The sequence below is a fragment of the Mytilus californianus genome, unplaced genomic scaffold (assembly GCF_021869535.1).
Source record: "Mytilus californianus isolate M0D057914Y unplaced genomic scaffold, xbMytCali1.0.p SCAF_4, whole genome shotgun sequence".
In the NCBI taxonomy this organism is placed as follows: Eukaryota; Metazoa; Mollusca; class Bivalvia; order Mytilida; family Mytilidae; genus Mytilus; species Mytilus californianus.
This window is the reverse complement of record NW_026262690.1, coordinates 57303468-57329524: the sequence shown is the minus strand read 5'-3', so window position 1 is coordinate 57329524 and position 26057 is coordinate 57303468. Positions and strand designations below refer to the sequence as shown.

The 26057-nt window shown below is 32.0% G+C and overlaps 2 protein-coding genes across 2 annotated transcripts in view; one reads left to right on the top strand and one right to left on the bottom strand.

The window, feature by feature from the left end:
* Window positions 1-683: 683 nt before the first annotated feature.
* On the bottom strand, window positions 684-4597 carry LOC127698491 (gastrula zinc finger protein XlCGF8.2DB-like). The gene is made up of 2 exons (XM_052201995.1): window positions 4569-4597; window positions 684-2307 (listed from the first exon to the last, which is right to left on the bottom strand). Exon 2 carries the CDS (start codon window positions 2147-2149, stop codon window positions 1148-1150), a length of 1002 nt encoding a protein of 333 aa, XP_052057955.1. The 5' UTR covers window positions 2150-2307; window positions 4569-4597; the 3' UTR covers window positions 684-1147.
* A 2226-nt stretch (window positions 4598-6823) lies between these two features.
* Window positions 6824-26057, top strand: part of LOC127698449 (rap guanine nucleotide exchange factor 4-like) — a 126523-nt gene continuing 107289 nt past the window's right edge. Inside the window, exons 1-2 of the mRNA XM_052201902.1 lie at window positions 6824-6861; window positions 19909-20037. The gene's annotated coding sequence lies outside the window, so the exon portion shown is untranslated. The remainder of the gene's footprint in view (window positions 6862-19908; window positions 20038-26057) is intronic.

The window sequence follows — 26057 nt, the reverse complement described above, 5'->3', positions numbered from 1 at the left end:
GGGGATGGTTGAGCGCTCACAAACTTGTTTAACTCCGCCACATTCTTTATGTGCCTATCCCCAAGTCAGGAGCCTGTAGTTCAGAGGTTGTCGTTGGTTCATGTCTGTCATACTTGTTTTTCGTAAATTGTTTTGTTATAAATTAGGCGTTAGTTTTCTCAATTGAATTGTTTCATTTGTTTCATATTTTTCATGCCCGGGTCTTTTAAAGCAGACTATACCTTATAGTTTTTCTCAATGTTGAAAGCTGTACGGTTGCCTTTAATTTCTTCCATCCACTTCATTTAAACTTAGGTGGATATTTGTCTCATTGGCAATCATACCACATCTCCTTTTAATATTCAATATAAAGTTCGTAGAGCTAATGTCAATATCACATGATTTAAGTAATATGTATTGGCACATTATGTGGGATTGGGAGCTTTATGTTCCAAATTTGCTGTGGCTCTGTTAGTATTTTGTACATGAAGGTAAGTATATATATAAAACAGCATGTTTCTTTTCTGTAATTTAAGATCATTATACACCTTCATGTACAGGTATAAATGAATGCAAACCATCAACTCACAACCAAAAATAAACATATGTACACTGTTTGCTTTAACAACACAAACAAACATAAAATTATGAACTTCATAACAATTTGTTAACAACAGAAATTACATATTTGTATGAAAGGAACTTTTTATTTGTTTTATACACATTCTTTGAAACATGTGTCCATGTATGTATGGATTTGGTACTAAACATGTTCAAGGTTGTCAAACAGAAAACTTTATATTGAACATTGTATGGTAATTCCTTAAAATTCAACAGAACATAACTACAAAATTAGAAATCACATTAATATTCTTACAAATAAGATACTTGTATCAAGATTTTCAATAAAATTCAAAATATTTATGATCTATTGTACAGTAACTGAGACTACTATTACACATGTGGATACTGTAGATTTAAATATTTTACTAACTGGTTGAAAATCTAAAGTCATCTTGAAGACTTAACAAAGATTAAATGAAATCAATGATTAACATGAATAATGAAAATTGGTCAGTCAAAATACATGACTTGCTAGGCTTTGCCTTGCTGGGCTTTATTGACAGCAATCATAGCAAGATACCTGGTAGACAAAAATGTTTTTTTATTAATCTGATGTTTTACAATTGTGTCTGGTAAAATTACTCCTCCGTTGAAACTGTTGATCACAAGTTTCACATTTGTATGGCCCATCTTTGTGTGTTTTAACATGTTTTACTAAATCACTTTTTCTAACATACTGCTTATTACATTCACCACAGCTGTATGGTTTCTCACCTGAGTGTATTCTCATGTGTCTTGTGACGTCACCTGAATGATTAAAACTTCTACCACATACACCACAAGCAAAGGGTTTATGATCCTTGTCAAAGTGTCTATTTATATGACGTTTTAAATCACCTTTTTGACTAAATCTGTTTCCACATATGTCACACATAAAAGGTTTGCTTTCAGAGATTTCTAAGTGTTCATTCATATGTTTTACTATATGCTCTTTTGATGTAAATGTCTGCTCGCATAATAAACATATAAAAGGGCTTTCATCCAATTGCATTTCAATTTGTTTGGTGAGTCCTAGATGTTGTTTCATATGAAGCTTGATACTATTTTCATATTTAAAAGAGTTGCTGCATATTGAACAAGCATAAGGTTTTTCATCAGCGTGTGTTATCATATGCCTTTGTAACAACCATTTAGTGACAAACAGTTTATTACATACAGGACATTCACTGCAGTTTTCTCCTGTGTGACTCTTCATATGTAATTTAAGTGCACCTTTTACACTAAATCCATTTTCACAAAACTTGCATTTAAAAGGTTTTTCTGGCAGATGTATTGCTTTGTGTCTTTGTAATCCTCCTCTGCGACTAAAAGTCTTGAAACATTTTTGACAAGTATAAAAGTCCTCTTGTTTGTTCTTTTTCTCCTGTAAAACTTTGTGTTGGTGTTCCTGTATTTTCTTGCTTTGTATTTTCGAACTGCATTTTCTGTTCTGTCTTAATTTTTCCTTTAAAATCTTGCAATGAACTGTTTCAATTACAGTTGATGAACTGCTCTGTGTGAATTCTTCAGTGTGCAAACTTAAACAATTTTGTTTTTGGAGTTCCATTTTACAAATATCTGAAATAGGATTTTGTTGCTATGTATCTGCTATGCAGCTAAATTCAATTTATTAACAATATACATTGTAAAGGCATCTGGAGAAGTTTTAGTAATATGAATGAAAATTACAAGGTCTCCTCGAAATACACAATTAGGTTTCGAAACCTGCAAATAAAAAAGATAAACATTATAATGTATATCAAATATTTTACAAACAACTGTTGCAATTGCCATAGACCTGAAATATCGGTGAACACAAATTTGATATTATAATCAGATAATGGAGTGAAATAATATAAACATGATAAAACAGAAGGAAAGAGTTTTCTTGTGTATAAATAAGTAGTAATCAAATTGTTAAATATTCATTTTAAAACCTTTATTTTTTTCAGCATCTAAGAGAACAGATTTTTGTATGTTAATTATGTGTTCATATTATGGGGTTATATTTTAAACACTAAACACAATTTAGTTATAAATTCAAATGTATCTACTGTAATAGGTTAATATTTGATGTAATCATGATGTGATTGGTGTAGATATTAGAATATATATTTATTTTACCTTCAAATTAGCACTTGAGGTAAGCAAAGAGTTGAATTATGTTTTTTATAATTGAGTTAATAATTTGCTTATTTTGCTTACTTATACTAGCCTTTGCGTAGTTGCTGCATATAGATATTTCTTTGCCTTGCTATTTTGCTTCATTTACAAATATTTATAAATTCATGTAGAAGTATATTTTTACATGGGAACAGAATATTTATCACAATAAAGTTTATGAGATGCATAAACATTATACATGTACATGTAAGACACACGTTTGAGACAGAAAATATAGGTGTAAATGAGAATGACAATGTTATTTCATTTAGAATGTAACATAGTGCAAGTGAACTTGTTCAAAGACATGGCAGAGTATTCTTTTTTCACTAGTAGTTATAGTAGTTTTGTAGGGTCTTTATATGACTGTGATTATGTTGATTGTCATCTGAGACTTTTATTAAAGAACCTTTATATATTTTCAACAGAGTGTTTGTTATCCACATGCCTATTTTCACCCAGTTTCAAGCATAAAAGAACTTTCTTTAATACAAAACATGTGTCAGACTAAAAGTAGAATATGTGTTGTCTGGGATCCCTGACAGAAACAACAAATAAACAAAATTAAAATGATACAGAGAAGAACTGCTAGGTAAACATTAAATCAATACAGCTACAAAAGTAGTGTAACAGCCATGCTTGAACTTCTAAGGGAGCTACCATTTGATTTTTATGGGGGGGGGGGGGGGCTAGGATGAAATTTGAAAAAAATAGGCAGGACAGGAGTTTTGAGTAAAAAAAAATGCAGGATGAGATTATTTGCAAATAAAAAAAGGCAGGATGACAATTTATGGAAAAAAAAAGTCAGGATAAACTAAAAAAAAAGAAGGAAGGACCGAAAAGAGGGAAAAATAAAAAGGCAGGACAAAATTTTCCATCCTAGCCCCCAATAAAAATCAAATGGTAGCTCCCTAAGCTGGCCAACACTACAACAAAGAACAAATATTGCATCAGTCACCATGCTCTACAAAATCCAACATCAATTGTTTCCATCTCAAACAAGCAATACTTAGTACCATCAAAAGAGAAATAAATTTGTACAACCATTCTCTCAAACAAATTACCATTTATTTTCATTTTTTCCAAGAACAATAAGGTTATGGAATTATTAATTGAAATGTATTTAAGTCTGGTGCAGAATCCCAAATATATTGCTAGAACAAATAAATGTTTTTATCTACATAACGTCACATTACCCAAATTGCACAGAGTAGCAAAATTGCACACATTTAGCAAAATTAGCTGTGAGAACTTCTAAGGGAGCTACCATTTGATTTTTATGGGGGGGGGGGGGGGGCTAGGATGAAATTTGAAAAAAATAGGCAGGACAGGATTTTTGAGTAAAAAAAAAGGCAGGATGAGATTATTTGCAAAAAAAAACAGGATGACAATTTATGTAAAAAAAAAGTCAGGATAAACTAAAAAAAAAAGGCAGGACCGAATAGAGTGAAAAATAAAAAGGCAGGACCGAATAGAGGGGAAAATAAATAGGCAGGACAAAATTTTTCATCCTAGCCCCCAACATAAAAATCAAATGGTAGCTCACTTATTGCAGAGACATATAATACTTTATTATATGTCTCTGCTTATTGTAAACAAGGATTTGTATAGTGTATTATATATATATATATATTATCACTATACAAATCCTTGTTGTAAATATGTTCAGATTTTAAAATTTTTCCTAGCAATTTCCTTCTGGTGTAATCTTCAACATGTTGAAATTAAGAAGCATAGTATATGTAGATGAAGACCTTATTTTTTAATGTTTAGTATAAATGCTGCCAAGTCAATATGACAGCTTTCGAGAATTAATTACTTACGGTGGAAAGAGCGGATTTAGAGAGGGAACAAAATGACGGGGGAACGAAACGGCAACGTTTTGCATAAAAATAATATAATATAAATATGATATATATATATTATTAATCGAATATTTTTAAGGATTTGTGATTCGTTTAAACTTGATCACATGTACATTTGTATTTACTCAGTTTGAACGCCAATACTGTTGTGTTTAGCTTTTCGTAGGTCAAAAACAGAATGTTGCACAGTGCATACTGCATGTTACCGTGGCTAAAAATACATTCTAAAAATCCTCAATTTTACATTGTTCATGCAATAGTTGTTGATCAATAATACAATTGTAACCTTCATGACGAATAACAAGGATTTGTATAGTGAGACACTATACATATCCTTGCGAATAACGATAAAAAATCTTGCCAAATGACGTTAACGCCGGTAATTTTTGGTGCATGATATTGACGATAAAATGTACATTTTCTTTATGACGATACAAAAATCTACTGATTTCGACGAATCACGTTAAAGTTTTTACAGTAATAACGGTAACGGTTAATTATTTCAAATGACGAATCACGATAAGAATATTTTGACGACTCACGATAAAATGTTAACCAATTTGACGCTAACGGTAGCCGAAAATAACCGTTTGACGCCTGACGGTAAAGGGCATTCCTACCCTCTTAAATTAAGTTAAGTTAAGATATAAATGTATTTAAAAGAATTGGAAAACACCTGACTAAACTTGGAAAATTAACAATTAATTATTCTTTCATATTAATGTCCAACTTTAAGTACTGCCCACTAGTTAACTGTTTGGCACTTTTGTGGGAAGGTTAATACAAAAAAGATTGAGAAAATTCAAGAGAGAGCACTAAGATTTATTTATGAAGACTATTCAGCAAGTTATGAAGATCTACTCTGCAAATCAAAATTACCATCTTTAAAAATTAGAAGAATGCGATTATTGGCTATTGAAGTTTTCAAAATTATTAACAAAGATTGTCCTGTTTATCTCCATGATTTAATCCACTTAAATGATAACCCTTACTCTTTTAGATACCAGAATACAGCAGACCTGCAACATGTGAGAACAACTGCATATGGCCTACAATCTTTAAGGTATGCGGGTGCTAAGCTTTGGAATGAGCTGCCAGATGAGCTACGTAAGCAATCATCTTTAAATCAATTCAAGAACTTGATAAATTCTTGTTTTGGTAGCTCATGCCAATGTTTCGCCTATAAATATAATAATAAATAAGCTTTATTTAGAGTCGGCAAGGTATACAAACAAAGACAAACATAAGCTCTAATGAGCTTTTAACCGACACAACTGCAAAACCAGTTAATTCTGTTCATTATTTTTGGTTTAATGCTTTGTTTTCAGTATGGCAAAATTATTTTGTTTTGTTTACTATAGTGCTTCTGCTATTTTGTGCTTAGTGTAGTTACTTAACTAATCTCTATGTGCATTTTATGTTGCAAACCATTATTTTTGCTGTTTTTACCTCGAGCTCATAAGTGCATGCTTCAGTGTGTGTGTTTAAGATGCTTTATAGAACTTTTGTGTTGCATGTATACATATTAATATGAACTCTTGTTTTCTCAGTATGTTTAATTGTATGTGTGCATGCCTGACTTGATATGTATGTTTTGTTTGTTGTGCTTTTGTTCTGTTGGTTTTATAAGCTCTTCAGAGCTTATGTTTATAATTGTATTGCTTAAACCGACTCTAAATAAAGGTTTATGTCTTATGTCTTATGTCTTAGATTATTTTGATATAGCATTTATAAAACTGTACAACATCAGCTCGAGAGAGCTTTAGACCGAGTATAGAAACCTATCATCGACACATAATCAAAACAATAATAACGAACTTTCAATCATCGAGGATACACAACATAAAAACAATAATATAACAACATGCATTACATTCACAAATGGTTGGCATTTATATGCATTTATATTTGAAAGACTTGCATCATCATCCGGCATAGTTTGTAATTCAAAAAGGCTCTGTGTTATAGCAAGGATTTGTATAGAATCACTATACAAATCCTTGGTTATAGTAGTCAGGTACATGATTGGCCCGTGAACTGTTCCCTGGGGGACTCCTGAAAGTACAACTGAATTGCTTGATTTACTCCCATTTACAACAACGTATTTCGACCAAGTAGAAGGTGGTCCAGTTTTAGGAGGAATTTACAGAATAAGTAACAATTAATGTTTGAACAGTTTCTTTTCCCTCGCCCTCATAGCACCTGGCGCGTTTTAATTTTGGGAAGAAAGTCAATATAATCTATGTCTCAGGTATAATGTTTTTCAGGTTATATATATCTAAGACTTTTCGAACTATTCCAGTTTGAAATTTTCCTGTTTTTCATGAAAAGTCAATATTTTTCCCCAAAAACAACACATCTTTTACGTGTTTACGAGGCAAGGATTTCCTTTTATAAGGCTAGAAATATTTTCACCTGTATTTTATGGGCTAGCTCGAAAGCACAGGCACTTGTCTCTGATTTTTTTTCCACATATATACCTTAATATAACACAAGGTACTTAACTAGCATTTTTGAAAAATGACATTTAGTCACGAACTTTCGTTACATTTCGATTCCTCTGTTGTCTACCCATTAGTCCGAGATTGCTCTGACAGACGGCCCCAGCTTGTCTGGCAAAACAGCCGTTGGAGGTCAGAACATTCTTGGACGACCTACCCCACTAAAACGTGTTGTGTTGAAATCTACATTGATTTATCTACACAATGGTGTATGACACACCTACCTTTGTTGTCGGAATCATTCGTAGCAGGCCTCATGGTATGTCCGATCAACTGTAATTATTTTGTCTTCTCACAGCCATTTGGAAATGTAAGGTTGGCAGTAAATGGCTAATTATAATTGTTCCTTTGGTATCTTTTCCCTCTCTTATACATATCTCGATATCCGAATGGTCAAATCTTATTGCTAAAAATAAATGTTTTTTGGAGTTACCCGGTATCTCAATTTTATATTTAAAGTCCAGAGAGAGTCTGAATGAAATTGATGGAATGGGAAAATTTGAGTCTAAAAATAGAAACTCGTACCTCAAATAACACTTAAAAAATACATTTTTTTTCACGGAATCTCTTACAAATTTACTATCTGGATGATAAGTTCTATTCAGAGAAAAACTAACAGGTTTTTGGGAAATAATTTTTATAATTAACCATTTACAGCGAACCTTATATTTCCAAAGGGCTGTGAGAAGACAAAATAATTACGATAGACATACTTGAGAGGCCTGCTACGAATGATACGGACAACAAAGGTAGGCGTGTCATACACCATTGTGTAGATAAATCAATATAAATTTTAATGTTGTTCCGATGATCGGAATTAGTCAGAAATCAGTTGGTTGGGCTTGGCGATGTCATTAATCGATTAGGATTTTGTTCAATCAATTGATGTTATAGTTTTTGGACTTATAACATATCAACTTCTTGTCCGTTTCCTGTTTGCATTTTACATGCACAGTTAAACAAATTGTAACGAAAAATACCAGTATGTGACAATAACAATGTCAAACATCCTGTAATCAAAGACATAAGCAATTTCTTTCTTTATAAACGTGGCATTGACTTTACAGATTGATTAAAATTGAAAATGGAAATGGGGAATGTGTCAAAGAGACAACGACCCGACCATAGAGCAGACAACAGCCGAAGGCCACCAATGGGTCTTCAATGCAGCGAGAAACTCCCGCACCCAGAGGTGTCCTTCAGCTGGCCCCTAAACAAATATGTATACTAGTTCAGTGATAATGGACGTCATACTAAACTCCAAATTATACACAGGAAACTAAAATTAAAAATGATACAAGACTAACAAAGGCCAGAGGCTCCTGACTTGGGACAGGCGCAAAAATGCGGCGGGGTTAAACATGTTTTTTGAGATCTCAACCCTCCCCCTATACCTCTAGCCAATGTAGTAAAAACAAACGCACAACAGTACGCACAGTAAAACTCAGTATAAGAGAAGTCCGAGTCCGATGTCAGAATAGGAAACAAAAGAAAATAAACAAAATGACAATAATACATAAATAACAACAGACTACTAGCAGTTACTGACATGCCAGCTCCAGACCTCAATTAAACTGATGGAAAGATTATGTCTTCATCATATGAATATCAGGCACAATCCCTCCTGTTAGGGGTTTAGTATTATACCGTCATAAAATATATGAGAAGAACATAACCCGTGTCATGCCAACAACTGGTTTTAGAACAAATGTGTTTAATTCCGATGCAAAGACCCTATAAGTGAATCAATATTAAAGCCAAAATATGCAATCTTTAATGACCTGACAACAGTATCGTAACTATATCCCTTCTTAATAAGTCTGTTGAAAGGTTTTGTTAGCTTTTGAGGTGAATACTGACATTTTTGTGCTTTGTAAAGAATATTACCATAAAAGATTGGATGTGAAATACCCAAACGTATAAGATGTCTGCATGTTGAGTTATATTTACGAATGATGTCCTTGTACCGATGATAAAATTTAGTAAATGTTTTGACTAGTTTATGATATCGAAAACCCTGGTGTAATAATTTTTCAGTAATACATAAATTTCTCTCCCTAAAATCTAATACGTTGTTACATACACGAGCGAATCGTACAAGTTGAGATATATAAACACCATAAGATGGTGACAAGGGAACGTCACCATCTAAAAATGGATAATTAACGATAGGAAATGAAAAATCATCTCTTTTATCATAAATTTTTGTATTAAGCTTCCCTTAAATGATATACTGTAAATTCAGAAATTATTGCGAGGTTTTTATTAATGCGAATAATGCGACTAGATGAGTATCGCAATAATAAGAACTCGCATTTTGATAACTAAAACATAGATCTGTATGTAGATTTTTCTGAAATCGCAATAATTAAACTCGCATTCTTGTCCATTTTTGAAAAATCGCAATAATAAATGCACGCAATAATTTCTGAATTTACAGTAGATATCAAGATCGAGGAAAGGACAGTGGTCATTGTAAGTATTAGCTTTATTTAAAGTAAGTTCAACAGGATAAATTTCTTTAGTATACATACTGAAGTCGTCATTATTGAGAGCCAATATATCATCCAAATATTTAAAAGTATTGTTAAATTTTTGTATCAGATGTTGTTTCGATGGGTCTTTGCTGATTATAGTCATAAATTGTAACTCATAACAATACAAAAACAGGTCCGCAATAAGTGGTGCACAGTTAGTCCCCATTGGAATTCCGATAACTTGACAATATACAGAATCTCCAAGGCAAACAAAAATGTTATCAAGTAAAAATTCAAGGCAGATATAGTATCAAAGCATGTCCAATTGACATAGTTCTTTTGTTTGTTGCTCTAAAAAATGACCTAAAAGAGTTTGAACATATGTATTCGCATTCCGACTTTTTAAATGCCCATTTAATTAGGTGTGTGAATTTTTTCTTAATAAGAATATGAGGCAAAGTGGTATATAGGGTAGAAAAATCAAAACTTTGAACAGATTCAAAATCACCAATATATGCATGTAATTTATCAAGTACTTCCAATGAGTTTTTGACACTCCAAAAGTAATTAATTCCACTATTTTCAAAGGCCTTATTTGAACAATTTATTATCAGGTTTTTGATTGTACCAAGTGTACTAGTAAGTAGAATAGACAATTTAGTAGTGGAACAATGACTTGAAGACGAAATAAATCTATATTTGTAAGGTGATTTGTGTAGCTTCGGTAGCCAGTACATAGTTGGGACTTTCATTGTATTTGGTTCTGCTTGTAAAGAAGTAGCTAATAGTTTATGTTTGTTACAGATATCGTTTTCTGAAAATGAAGTCAGTTGGAATGTTGGTGAATTCGTGATTTCCTTTTGCAGAACCTCAATGTAAAATTTACGTCAAACTATAATGATATTATTAGCAGCTTTATCAGCCGGGACAAAAACAAATTCCTTGGCTAGTTCTTTTAGTTTATGTTTGATACGAGAAATAGGATTTTTATGGTTGTTGTTAAGAGTAAAATGTTCTTTAAAATGTTGTATACGTATATCAACTATCTTCATTACTGAATTAAAAAAAGAGTCCAAAGATTTTTTGTCAGCTTTTTCCCGTTTTATCCATTTCAAACAGTAAGCACGAAGTGAGTCGTGGATGATATTACGACACTCATTCCAATTAATAATTGACGGGGGGCGATATTTAGGTCCTTTACTGAGGAATGATTTTAAATCTCGGTCCCGAACAATGTTAAGGTCTCCTGTTATAACATGGGAAATGGGGCCATAAGTGTATTCGGAATTACTACAATGACATGACGTAGGTGTTTTTTCACTGATATTTACATCTTTACAGACTTGGCTATAATTAAACACAAATTTCCGGGTAGATTTCTTGTAAATATAACAAATAAGAGGGAGTTCAGTATTATCAAAATATCCAGGAATTTGTTCTTTAACAGAATGGTTGTTAAAAATACAAGCAATATTTACAAAATCAAAACCTTTATTGACATACTTTATTTTAATAAAATGTTTTTTATGATCTTCAGGGCGATCAATTTTGGGAATCAATATGCCATTATAATTTGAACGATTTCATACTTAGGACTGCAATATGAAATTGTGTTGCAATCCTCTAAAATTTTATTTAATTTATTTATAGGCAAAGAACAGAGCTTGGTTAATAGATAATGTCTGCCGTTGTTTTTTGAAATAGAAATTAGGTCCGAAATATTTGTATGGTTGGTCCAGATTTTTCTTTGATTGCGATTTTTTCTACGCCCATGAGAACGATTTTTACGAACAGTTTTAGAAACTATATCCAAAATGTTAACAGAATCGGTTCTTGATATATTACCAATTCCCATGATATTATCATTAAGACCGAGAGGGTAGACTGTCTGTAATTTTTTAATCCAATTTAATTCAATTATTTTCCGTGATCGTACAAACTTTGAATGAGATTCACCAGGCTGCTTAAGAACTGTTAAATATTTAATAGGATGATTGTGCTTTTTAAGATGTTGATAAATGATACTTTTGAATTTATTGGGTCTTTTAAAACGATACAGGTGTTCTTGCGTGCGTTTAGATAAATATCGTCCAGTTTCACCTACGTACTGAAATACCGCATCCCGGTTTGTTTCATGTGAGTAAATAAATAATACTGTTTGTTTTTCAAGTTATATCAGTTTCAAAATTTAAAGAAAATGTGCGACCATTAAACGTAGACCTTACCGTATTGTGGGTGGAAAGACGGGGACATGTAAGTCATTTTTTGGCATGACACTTATCGATAGAAGGGTAACCACGATTTTTATTGTTAAAAATGTTAGCGATGGTAGTATTTTTAGATAAGCGATTTTGAAGATTGAGACGTGTAGATTTAAGCTTAAGTGTACATAGCGGATTCATTTGCCGTTTTTTTACACAAGTGGGGCTAAATTTCTTTCACTTCGGCAAAATAGGATTTTTACAATTATGAAGCGTTATAAATAAATTTGACAGGGATGTATTAGAAAAAAATAGTTAATTGTCATGAAATAAAATGTCAGCTTAGCCTCCAATAAACGCAAATAAACTTTTTTTTATTGTTTCCTGTAAAATCTCTTTGAAGCAATGATGATATTCAAAGTGTTATTTAACAGCTTGCTGTTGATGCTGAAACCATTCTATCAGCACAATTCGAAGAACAATCATCATTTTAACAACCATGTCCAAGCAACCATCAAAGAAATGTCACCTTACTGGCCCAACTTTTTTGACAAGTTGGTTAGAGAAGTCTACTCCTTCATCAAATTGTAGTCAAACAGATGAAAATCATCACCATGAGCAAAAGCCCTGAAGTTGAAATTCAACCTTCACCAGAATGCACTGAAAGTCAACATGTACATTTTTGTACCAACAGACACAAGAAACCCTACCAGTACCATTGTATCACTGAAAGAAAATACGAGAATCACAAAAGATCCAAAGAAACGAAAAACAGTATCTTTGTCTGTCTAAGTATGCAGCGATTGATCTTGTTTTGCCAGTTTCAACAGCTGATTGTGAAAGGTGTTTTTCATGTTTAAACAGAGTTAAAACACCTTTGAGACACAGACTATGCCAAAAAGTGCTGAATTGCTTAATGCATATATCATGTATATCAATTGAAGGACCAAAGGAGGAAGATTTTGATTTTGAAAAAATGTGTGGTGACCTCTGGAAAGTTGAAACAGAGGAAGATATCAACAAAATAATGTGTACATGACATTAATTTGTAAGTAACTATTGCAGACTGGATTATTTTTATTATTGTTTATAAGGTCTTTCATTAATTCCTCTCATCTGTGATAAATACTTTAAAGTTCCATGACTTATATGAATTGCTGTACCTAATAAAATAATTAGATTGGTATATGGCTTTAAACATATAAATTATGTAGCGTAACTAATTCTGAAAAAGAAGCGTCGCACGCGCGTTGCAAATTCACCATGGACCCAACATGTATGAAAAATCTTCTAGGGAAGATACTGCTGGATTCTAATTTATTCACTGTTTTAGTTGCTAAATAAAGTATGAAAAGGAAACAAAAGATGAAACATGAACATACAAAATTTTGCAATGATATTGAATATATGCATTAGACATGTACAATGTAGTTGAATGCATGATTTCATATAAAAAAAGAGCAAGGTATAATGATGTGATTATAACCGATAGTCGGTGGATGCTGTCAACCGATAGTAATAGATAATCTGTTGGTAATTTCATCAGATTATCCAACACTATTAAATTTACGGCATAATAAATTTTAGTGGGGTAGGCAACAAAGGAATCGAAATGTAATGAAAGTTCGCGACCGATTGTCATTTTTCAAAAATGCGAGTTTAGTACTTTGTGTTATATTAAGGTGTTTAAGACATTTTTTTCAGAGACAAGTGCCTGTGCTCGAAAGACCGAATGACATGTCATTATTCGAATAACAGGTGGAATGACCGAATGACACCTCAAATTTTGATTATAGCACATATTGTTGACTTTTAAACATTAATTAATAAATAATATTACAATAGAAGTGTATGATATAACATAAGTAGAATTTATAGAAGCAGGTAAGTTCATAAAGATTTCATGATAATTTAGTGGATACATCCAACATGGCGACCAAGGAAATTAAAATGGGAAGACTAAAAGAATGATTGCATACATTCAAAAGAGAAATACTATGAAAATAAAGTATTAATTTATGTCCTGTATATACATGTAGGGTATTGTCTTTGACGAAGTTTTAAAAAGATAACTACACCAAAGCACTGCAATTACTCCAATCACCTATTAGTTTTCTTAATGATTTACTCGTTAATGGAAATATAATTAATAACTTTCACATATTTAATTTAATTTTAATTATGAACTTGATTATACTTGATTGTATTATAATTAAAACAAAGCAGCTGACTGGATGATTCATATGTGTATTGTAATAGCAACTTCTCAAAACGACTTTAAAGATTTTCATTGGCAAATATAAATGTGTTTTTTACAAAATTTGCTATAAATAGATATAAGATGTGGTATGAGTGCCAATGAGACAACTCTCCATCCAAGTCACAATTTGTAAAAGTGAACCATTATAGGTCAAAGTACGGCCTTCAACAGGGAGCCTTGGCTCACACCGAATAGCAAGCTATAAAGGGCCCCAAAAATGACTAGTGTAAAACCATTCAAACAGGAAAACCAACGGTCTAATCTATGTAAAAAACAAGAAACACTTGTGAACCACATCAACAAACGACAACCACTGAACATCAGGTTCCTGACTTAGGACAGGTGCAAACAAATGCAGCGGGTTTGAATGTTTTATCTGGCGCCAACCTTCACCCTAACCTGAGACAATGGTGTAACAATACGACATAAAAGGACACACTATAAAACATTAATAGAAAAAAGGCTCAACTCATCAAAGTTTGAATACTAACAGGTTTTAGACAAAAGTTAGACCATGAAAACCAAATAACAAAATAGTTAAATTATAAACCACAGAAAAATATATCAAAGCCAAAACCAGTACGAAATAATTTTGCCAAACAACCGGTCACTTATGGACCACTCAAAAAGAGCTTGTTGAGAAGGATCTTTAATGTGCAAAGAGCGTGGTACTCCCTGAACACGGGACCTTGGATTTAACGTCCCCATCCAAATCATATAAGACTTACGTGCTGTCTTCCTTGTAACTTTTTAATTAGAATATGAAATTTTTTTTTTTTAGAATATATATATATAAATACATTAAAAAAATTATTATTCCAGACAGTTAAGTATTCTAGATTTTCTTTAAAAGGGGAATTTAAAAGGGAAATTAGATATGAATACAGGCCCATAGCCAGGAATTTCCAAGGGGGGTTCAATACAATCATACTCAACTTTAACAGTAACAGAACGTCGACGTTAACAGTGCTTATTTGTTTTCAAGGGGGATTGTATGAACCCCTCGAACCCCCCCTGGCTATGGGTGTGTGAATATATCCAGGGTCTTATTAGGGGAGGCACCCACCCTCCCATTGTTCATTGCCTTGTGGCATGAGGGCTTCACTTTGGTGGTCCAAAATGTACACATTGGGGGATTGTATGCAATCCTTCTTTCCTTCTTTTAGTTTTTCCATTTTTATTTCCTTGGTCCCCATGTTGGATGTATCCACTAAATTATAATGACATCTTTATGAACTGACCTGCTTCTATAAGTTCTTTTTATGTTATATCATACACTTCTATATAATGTAATATAATTTATTTATCAACGTTTTAGAGTCACCAATATGTGCTTCAATTAAAATTTCAGGTGTCATTCCGTCATTTGCCTTGGTCTTTCGGGTTACCTGTGTTTTATGCAAAGTGTTCCCTAATTTAGATACGTTTATTAACCAGTTTAGTGCATGATGTTTGAAACTGCTAATTTATTAATAAAAGCAAAACTGGTCCAGTACAGACTAACAGGGCATTAATACAGGGCCATTATGAATAAACAGGGCTATTAAGAATAAACAAGGCCATTATGAAAAAAATGGCCTTTATGAATAAGCAGGGCTATTACAACTTTTCAATTGTTATCTATTCAAATACATTTCTGGGGAGAAGAAAAATTAAGCAATTGAAAGTTACCAAGAATCATGAATTATCTAATTTGACCCAGTTATTAAGTTAATAATTATATAACACATTCCATGATGTCTATCAATTTATTTAATTTTGAGTTTTAAAATCCAGAATGAAATCTTGTATTTTGTATGCGATAAATTGCTTTGAATAAGACAACAATAAAACTATATTTACATTTACAAAGTAATACATGTTATTCCATCACATCACTTTAAAACTTTCTTTTTAATATTGCATTTGGTATAATTATATTTATACAATTTCTCAAAAAAAAAAACTGATTTGGCTTGGTTGAATCTTACACATTGACGGTTTGGTTAATAAAAGTGTTAAGAAATGAATGTTTTCAAATTGACCCTCCGTCAGTAATAATGGCCTTGGAGGCGTTGCCTGGTGCCATTACAGGCATCCTCAACCATTATAACAGACCTTGGAGATATAATAGGGCCATTATGAAAACACCCATTAATCAATACTATAGTAAAGGATAATGTGTAACCAGAGAGCATGATTCTTTTGCAAAATCACTTTGTCTTCTCCGGGACCTCTGTGTTACAAGGCAGCGCTCTAAGCGACTGAACTAAAGAAGTACTTCCCTAGCTCAAACGCTTACTGATGGCTAAGTATCTACCACATGTTCTAAGGGAAGCAATCCTGTCACACTTCCCCAACCTCAAGAGGAGTCATACCATTATGACTCTCATAACACATACCCTAGCTAGAAATCCTCTCTAACCACCTTGGGTTTTTTAGTTGAGCTCCAAATGTAACTGGAAAGCATGATTCTATTGCAAAATCACTTTGTCTCCTCCGGGACTCGAACCCGGGACCTCTGTGTTACAAGGCAGCGCTCTAAACGACTGAACTAAGGAAGAACTTCCCTAGCTCAACCGCTTACTGCTGGCTAAGTATCTACCAGATGTTCTAAGGGGAGCAATCATGTCACAAATGTTTTATGATTAAGTATAATGACAGTTGATTGCGATAAAAATTTTGTGAAATCATACAATTACTGGTAATAAAAAGCTGTAGACAATTTTCTAGCAAATTCAAATGCATTGTATTTTTTCTGGGTTGTAATTTCAACAAACATATTCTTGAAGTAGTACATAGTTGATTGCAATAGAAAATCAAAGTACTGTAATGCTGTTTACTCGGATGAACCCAAAATCTGATGACTGGCAAAAAAAATAAAAAACTGTTAAAGCTCCATGTAGATTACTAGCAGTTGCTTTTTCAAGTCAAATATCAAACATTTCAGCCACATTTAAGACGTTGACATACTAGTATTTAACATGTAATCAATTGTCGAGGTTCTGTGGGCATAGAGGGTCAAAAGGAATAACAAAAAAAAGTTAAATGTGTTTTGCGCTGTCTGAAGACTGGATAATGCATTTGATGAATATATTTCGATCAGACATGATTGTGTTTAAAATAGACACCCTTCCCCAATACAAGACTGGAAAAGTTTGTGTGACAGTAATTCTATACTCATGTGACTCTTGCTTGTGTAAGCAGTATGAGTTGGTTGCCCTTTTCCTTAAAACTTCACACAGTAGACCTTTTTTGTTCTTTGATTAGTTTTAAATAATTTAATAATAAATTTACTCACTTTCTTAATTATGCCATGCATAACATATTAAATTCATGTAATTTCTACCATTTATATAGTAGCAATTGTTTTATTTGTCTTTATGGCTTGTTCAAACGGAAGAGGTAAATCACAGAAGCATATTTTGGTTCGCTTAGTTTAATCAGTAGTGGATCAACGAACTATTAAAAAGGGGGTGTGGTTACATGTCAATTACAGGAGGAGGAAGGAGTTTTAAGGTTCATTATACCAATTTGGCAAAAATGGCTATGTTTACACCTCAAAATGTACTCCCTCGATAGGCATAGACCGTATCACTATTTAGTCAAATCCTTCAAAAACAGTTTCTTAGAAAATCTCCTGTTAAGGTCACGTGTCACAAAAGCAAAGGTCATCAGAATAAATGAGATGAGGGAGGAATAAGATTCAGAAGAGAACATTTCAGGGCTCGAAATTAGCAGTTGTCTGATTGTCACAGACAACTTAAAGTTGCTTTGGCAAGTTAAAACTTTGCAAATTAACTGTTACATGTAGGTCATCAAGTTGTTTTATGGCCGGGCAACAAGAAACACTATGAAGTATTTCACCTGAGAATGAAGATCAATGTATCTTTATATATCGCAAATTTTGTTTATTTAACATTTCCGTTGTGGTAAAAACCCATCATACTTTCATTTTCACAGACTATTCAGGTGAAGGCAAGCATAGGTAAGGGTTCTATGTATGTATGCTCTGTAGTGTATGTTCCTTCTTTTGCTAGGATCACAGTCATTGATATGATTTGTAAGAGGTCAATACGAGGTTATATTGACCCAATTGAAGCATATTGACTGAGGATGAAGTTGGAGGTCGATATGCTTCTCTAAGTCAATATAACATTGTATTGACCTCAACCAAAGGCTACAATTGCTGTATTATTAATCAACAACAAGAAAGAACAATATAAAATTGAGGATTTCTAGAATGTATTTTTAGTAACATGCTGTATGTCCTGTGCAATATACTGTTTTTGACCTACGAAAAGCTAAACACAACAGTATTGGTGTGCAAACTGAGTAAATACAAATGTACATGCAGTCAAGTTTTAACAAATCACAAATCCTTAAAAATATTCCATTAATAATACTGACTAATAAGTAAAAAGTTAATCAAACAAATTAGTTAATAATTTAAATGCCATGATGTTGATCACAGCCATACTGAATTCTTCAATTAAGTCATCAAATTTTAATTCATGATACTGTATCATGCATCCATCCTGCTTTTTGTCACATTAATTCATGTATTTATCAAAACAACACTTTTCAAAAGAACATTTATTACATGTTATAATACACTGTGGCATTGTACAAAACAAACAAGAAAAAATGGAATCTCAATTAATCCTTTCCTGGAAAATGTCATGGCAACCTTTAGTAAAGCAGGGCAACCTTTAGCCAAGCAGGGTAACCTGGATTGTTGAGCTTGTTGCCTTGATTTTACACAAAAAACTTGGCAGGGCAACCAGGATTTTTTTTTTATTTCTAGCCCTGCATTTTGGAATATTGATAGTTCATGAACACAGGCCATGGGGAGCCCTGGCTCAAATTCAAAGGACCTAAATTTTAAATGTTTTCTGTATGTGAAGGCTCTTGAGGAAGCATTGTTACACATGACAGCTATATAGGTTAATATTTCATCAGAAGCTTGGATTATAGATGAATGTCTCTATAAGATTGACTGATTAAAAAATGTCAGTATATTATTGGGCATGTGCCCCAGATCTGGCTGGTTAGGCAAGATAAGAAGAACCCTTGCCAAATTCTTCAAGAAAATAAAGTTAAAATTCACTTTAAAAAATTGTTATAACATTTGGCGTTCGCCTTCTTCTCTTAGTAAATTGTATAGTTCCCCAATAAAGTTCTGTTATATCTGCATGTTTTATCTCTTGTAATACAACTAATGCGATAATAGAAAAGGGGAAATATTTTTCAATGTTATGTTAAAGGTTCTTTTATATTATATACTTGTAAACTATTTAAATAAAACTGATTGGTCCAAATCACGCTAAAGGTAACTAGACTTAAAATTTGTTCATTCATGTCGTTATTGTCTGATCCATCAACCAACATAGCTGCCATGGCTAAATAATAAGGAAGATTTCATGTAACAAATAATGTCAATATATTGTTTGACTTCATGACTAGATTATTTTATATCAAAAGTTGTTATTTTGGGATTTTGAATTTGTTTCATTATCTAGGCTTCAACTTTCTCATTAGCTAGAAATGGTAAAAGCTATAAAAATCAAGATAATTTTGATTAAATTAGATTTAGTTACAGCTCATGAGTTCAGTCTTAATTGGCAATTAAAGAACTTGGAATGAAGATAAAAATTCGTTTTCTATCTATTGCATAACAAGAAAATAAAGAATTCAAAGATTTATTTTTATTTACTCTCAACAAGCAAATACATTTAAAACCAAATTGATTAAGTTTACAACTAATTGTCTGATATTATTCATTATCTTAACATAGTGGCAAAGACTCATTTATTAGTACTGATAGAATTTTATTAGATGGCAAGATGGATTATCTTATTTTCCTAATTTTATTTGTAGAATTCTACGACTAATGATAAGCCACAACAATCAATATTTTTTTTCACGCTCATGGATTCACTGTGCTGTATTAAGGAAGCAGAGCTAAGATGTATCCGAGTAATTAGCGGGAGAAAAGAACTACACAAGGTAGGAACTATTTTTAATGTATTGATGTTGTTAATTTCAAAAGATGTAATGTCAACATAGCTCTTTATGAAATGAATTTCTATAATTGTTGTGGAATAACTGATTATTTTTACAAGATAATATTTACGTTGTTATTGATTGTCTAAAGGTGTGATAGATGCTTTGTCTGTTGTATTGGGAAACTAGCTATTTATGTAGGTAAATGTTAAAATGAGGACAGGGTTATAATTATTTTCCCATTGAATCACTTATTTAGAGATAATAATGAAGCTGTTAATACTGTCTCTAGTATAATAGAATTAAAAAGTCATTAAAATTTTAGAAAGACATTATCTGTAAAAGTAAACGCATAATTTATTAGAAATATAAGAGTGTTTTCCAAAATAGAGTATTTAATAAGAATATAGTATGTGGTGTACAACCTTTGGGATAAAAAATACTTTTGGTCTAAAGACATGATAATTACTCAAGGAACTTGCAGGTAATTTTCACTATTCTATGATAAATTTAACTATCCACCTTGTAAACTTCTTTGTATTTTTTTTAGTCAGTGCCACTCTTAAATTTTTGCATAGGATGATTGCTTAGTTGAAAGAATGTAGAAATAAGGAATTATTTGAATCTGGAAAGATTTGGAATTCTGAAAAATTGATAAGAAAATGTATGATAAAAACTAACCCACTTAAGGAGGGTTAGCCATACATGCATTAGTATCAGTGAAAAGTAACCTGAACCTTAGCCATGAGTGCATGACTAACCCTCCTTAGTTGGTTTACTTTCATCATACATTTCTTATCAATTTTCAAGAATTTAAAATTATTCCAGTTTCAAATAATTCCTTGTTTATATCATTTACCGGTACAATTTTCTAAAGCTGACTTTTTATGCAGCTGTGAAATGTATATTCTATTGTCAACTGAAAATGTTTATTTGATAACAAAAATTAAGGATGGGGACTTGGATTTCAATTATGATACTTCAGGGACTAATTTGATTTTTATCTTTGACTTAAGTGAAAAATAGGCCCACTCAACTCCTACTTTATGTCATGTTTTGACAAGATTATTATAGTATATATGTATTATTAACCTAAGTATCAAGCAAGTGCTGTATCAAATTATGAAAATGGTCATACCATCCAAGTCCAGTATTTCATTTTTATTTTTTAGGGACGTATTATGGTATATATAGTTGTATAGCACTCAAACCTGCAAGCAATTTCTAATGACAACATGTAGAAATATATGTCATTAACTTTAAAAGAAAAGAAAATGTCAATAATTAGTACATTGACTCATGCATATTTACAATTGGGGGCATTTGTGGCCCATAGACACATTCTCCATTTATTTTTATAAATTTCTGATATGACATTGAGGAGTTATGGAACTTTATTTGTGGAAAAAGGGACAGGAGTAGCATGCGCTCACGGTGCAGCTCCTTATTTTTCATTCTTTGATACTGTAGGAAAGATTTGACACCTGATTTTTAGAATTATCAGTTTAAGAATGTATGACATGAATATGAAATGTAAAACGCCCCTTTAGATAGATAGTTTGAACTTAATGTACGAGAAAGAAGATTAAGGCCATTTGAGCTTTTGCCATCTTTAGGTGTCAGTCGTATTTTAAAAAATCTACACCTGAAACTACAATACCTTTTTCAAACTACTTAAAATTAATGATCCTCAGGGTATCTTGTTAAAATTTGTGCTTTTCATTGCTGTCAGTCAAAAAACATGGCCACCAACCGCAGAAGGGTAAAATACATGATTTGACGAAAACCATTTGATAACTGCCCTTGAATTACAATTTATACTTATTTTCCAAATAATGATCAGCACAACAAGATATATTTTTGACAGGTGAGTGACTCAGGTTTTATATATAAAGAGCCCTAATTGTTCATATTCTGAATCACTATTAACTGTGCATCACCCTACATTTGACAAAAGACTTGTTATTTCATTGGATGAGAGCAACACCATTTATAAGAGAATTATGCTCCTTGCTCATCGTATATGAGCTATATATACTGTTACTTCTAATACTAATGATAACTTACTAATGTTACACAGTTCAAAGTCCACTGATGATTTATAAAAAATATGGCAATGTTATCAACATCTAAAATTGATTTGAATTTTCTTTAAAGCAGGTCCAATTGGTAATATTTTACATGAGACTAAAAAGGTTAATACTTTTTAAAACTTGAAAATTTCAAATTTCTCACCCATTACCAAATTAACCACTTCAGCAAACAATTTTATATGGCTTCCAAAAATTCATCAGTAGGATATATATTTATTTAAGGAATGAATGGGGTCCATTCAAACTTTACTTTGGATTTGCACGGTACAATTTTTTCATGAACCACATATTTTCAGATACGACCAGAAAGTCACAAGATAATTCTTTTGTACCTGATTTGCACATTCATGAGATTCTCTTGGATTTCAATGTTAAAAACCTACAGTTCTCTGTTTGGTTGGTTAAGCCGTTCTTGTTATTGCCTTCCTTGTATGTGTTTTCATGCATGTGACTCTTCAATATATTTGACCGATACAAGGTTTGACTCATTGTTTGAGTTTTTTTTTTCGAAACTTTCAATAAATGTATTTACACTTTTGGTGTTTAGCTAATTCTTTTCTCTGAATGACCTTACATCTGCTCCGAATAACCTTCTGACGTCAAGCAACAATCACTTTTTAATTGTGACGTCAAATTTTTACATCGCGATGACCTTGGGGTCATTCAGATGTATTGTTATCGCCTAGATTTCCATTATGTAAATTAGTTTTGGGTTTGTAACCGATCTATAAACATGATAAATATGCGCACATAAACGAATGCAAAATAACATTCCTTATCGTTTGATATAAATACATCTCTTCAATGAATACTGATAAAAATATTTTTGTTTACAACATAAATTAATAATATGAAAATGTTTTGTAGTTAGATATATATATATAAGTACAAAATCAATGATAATATCAATGCAGACGTACCGAAAAATTGTGTTAAAGCATGCGGAAGAATATCTCAGAGAACTTTTTGCGAGGACCGGTAACTCTGTAATTGTTTTTGCGGGAAAATATGAATGCCTACTCGTATCCAATCTTAGAAAAATCGAATTTTTACAGAAAAGTGTCCACCATGTATACTGATTTGTATCACTGCAATATAATAGTTATTACGGTGAAGTTGAATTTCCTGTCATTTATTCATCATCCACGCACGAACTTGTCTCAGAAAAAAATATATCTCTGTACATTAACCTCAGTTTCAGGTAAAGAGATATGTTGTTTTTTTCTGAGACAAGTGCTTTTGACCATCCTCAAGAACTTGTGGTCATCCGATGTTCAGTACTTCAGTACTTTGATTTAAATTGTGATGTCAAATTTTATGGGAATTTGTGTGATTTTACCTAATGGTGGACAATCTTGCATACAAGTGTAAATACGTCTATTGCTATATAATACACTCAGACTCGTGCTATATATCCCATATTATGTTTTTTTATATAGGGTAGTTATACAAAAATGTTATTACTAGATGGCATTGTCACATTGCTGATTTGCATAGATTTTTTTCTTTCATACTGTCATTGAATCTGTTTATTTCTCAGTTTTACATAAAGAACAAAATTGATTGAAATTCTACGGGGAAATTGTGAGACATTTTATGAGAACTTAGAAGAAAAGACATGATCTATATTATCTATAAACTGCTGATAGATTAGAATTTATACTTTTGCAGATTGTTGGTTTAAATAACATTTTCCTAGAGGATTATGTATGATGTCTTGTTTTTTCAATGAGATTGTAACCTTCAGTTCTGTCTGCTTAGTGCTTTTGTTTAGCATGGCAAGGTGATTATCTCTTTTCTTTTTTTAACATTAAGCTTTACCATATTGACAGTGGTTTTAATTTATTGCATTTATGTATTGGCAAATAGTTCATCAGGCCTCATATTCATCTGTTGTAATAATAAACAGTTTAGTATTTCTTTTGTAAGCCTTCTATGTCATTTGGTCTCTGGTGGAGAGTTGTCTCTCTGTCAATCATACCACATCTTATTTTTACAGTAAGATCATTGTTTTTTGGACCTGTACAGACACGATTAAATCTTAAAATTTCTTGCTTTGAAATTTTTTTCCCATTATGGCAAGAATGTATATATCTCAAGTTACCTGAATTTCTATGGGCACTAACTGCACATCTATAATTTAAGATCTTTTTCTTAACTGTTTTGACTAATTTTTGTGTTTTGCTAATTATTTTGAAAACTATAATAGATAGGTAAAAACTGTAAACTGCAAAAATGATCAGCAAACAAGATCTACAAAAACAAGTATGACCAAAACCATTTGCAGATGCCTTATAGGAGATATTGGCCTCCAATGATGATTTTTTACAATTTTTAAAGGCAGTGCCTTGATGCCTTTAATGGTATGAGGCAATAGCCATTTTGTTTCTACGTGGGGGGGTAAATATGTCACCATTGAAATCCAGAAATGTGGAATATTTTTTCCTTCTATTTGTGATTATCTGTGTTTTTTTTTATTGTAATTCATTGACATTGTGAAGTAAAGAATCGAACAGTGTTTTTTGTAAGTTTTCAAAATTTACTATAGAGTTGCAATTTACTTTATGAGCAGTCAACCGATTGACATACTGATATCACTTAAAAATCCGCATGAAAGAGTTTGGGTTTATTCAGAGTGGTATATTTTAATCTTTAGTTGCTTTTAAGATCGTTTCAGTCATTGATATAACAATGAAAAGTCGACTGTTCTATGCTTAGTCGCCACATGTCAAAAATAACTCAGTTTTCTCGGGAATCCGATTATTTTTTCTTTTTCTCATCAGAACATTTGGTACGTTGAATATTGCTGAAATCCGCCTAAACTATCAATATCAATCTGGAATTTATTGAAAACCAGAGCTGATGAAAATTGTCTGACTGTCTGACATACAATGTAGCTATCAAGTCAGACCCTTTGTCAGGTTAACAATTTCGATCTAATAGGTCCGATAAAGTTTGTTTTTTTAAATCTGAAACGAACAGTGCCAAAGTTGACATCAGGGAATAGTGTAAAACTCGAGGGTCTCACTAATTAGTGACAAGAAGCATCAAGAAGTGACAAGAAGAAAGAAGACTAATTTAGCCAGAAAACAAATTTAGGGTAAAAAAATAAGATATTAATTATTTCAAATAAATAAATGTCACAGTGAATTGGACATACACCTAATTTATGTTTATGGCAAATATCAGACAGTGACTTGGTACCACTTTTATTAACTGCAAATACATATTTATTTCAACATATACAAATCTTTCAACAAATTGGAAAACAATTACATTCATTCATAACCTAAATATAAAACCTCAAACTAAATAGAGACCAAGAACTGACGGACTAATAAATTCAACAAAGCGCTAAAAAACTATGCCGTGAACTAATAATGCAAATAAGACAATTTAAAGCTGTAGTTCAGTAATTTTGAACTTTACTAGAAAACTATGTAAAAAGTACGGAAAAGCTGTATCGAATCTTGTTATAGATTTTTACGATAAAACTATCATAATATTTCCATATAACTTTTACTGAATGAAATTCTATTGGGAAACTGTAAATTAGACTTTTCAAATAACAAAATTAAACACCTACAAATATTGTGTCAGCATTAAAGCATCCACTAAGAAAGGTGGTTATTCAGTTAACGAAATACTAAAACATCTATATGTATAAGGCATACATTTATTTTATTCTATCTAAATCATTCATGTGTGTAGTGACGTGTATCTGAAATTGTGCAGTGACGTGTATTAGAAATGTCGTCAGTCTCAGTCAAATGTCATAATGAGTATGATGAAACAGAAAGTGGAATGAATGAAATAAATGAACTGATGAATGACAAATCAAACATTTTAATTCTACACATAAATACGACGGTGACATAGATATAGAAACATGCATAAAAGTGTGTTTTTTTTTAATATAGTCGCTTCTTG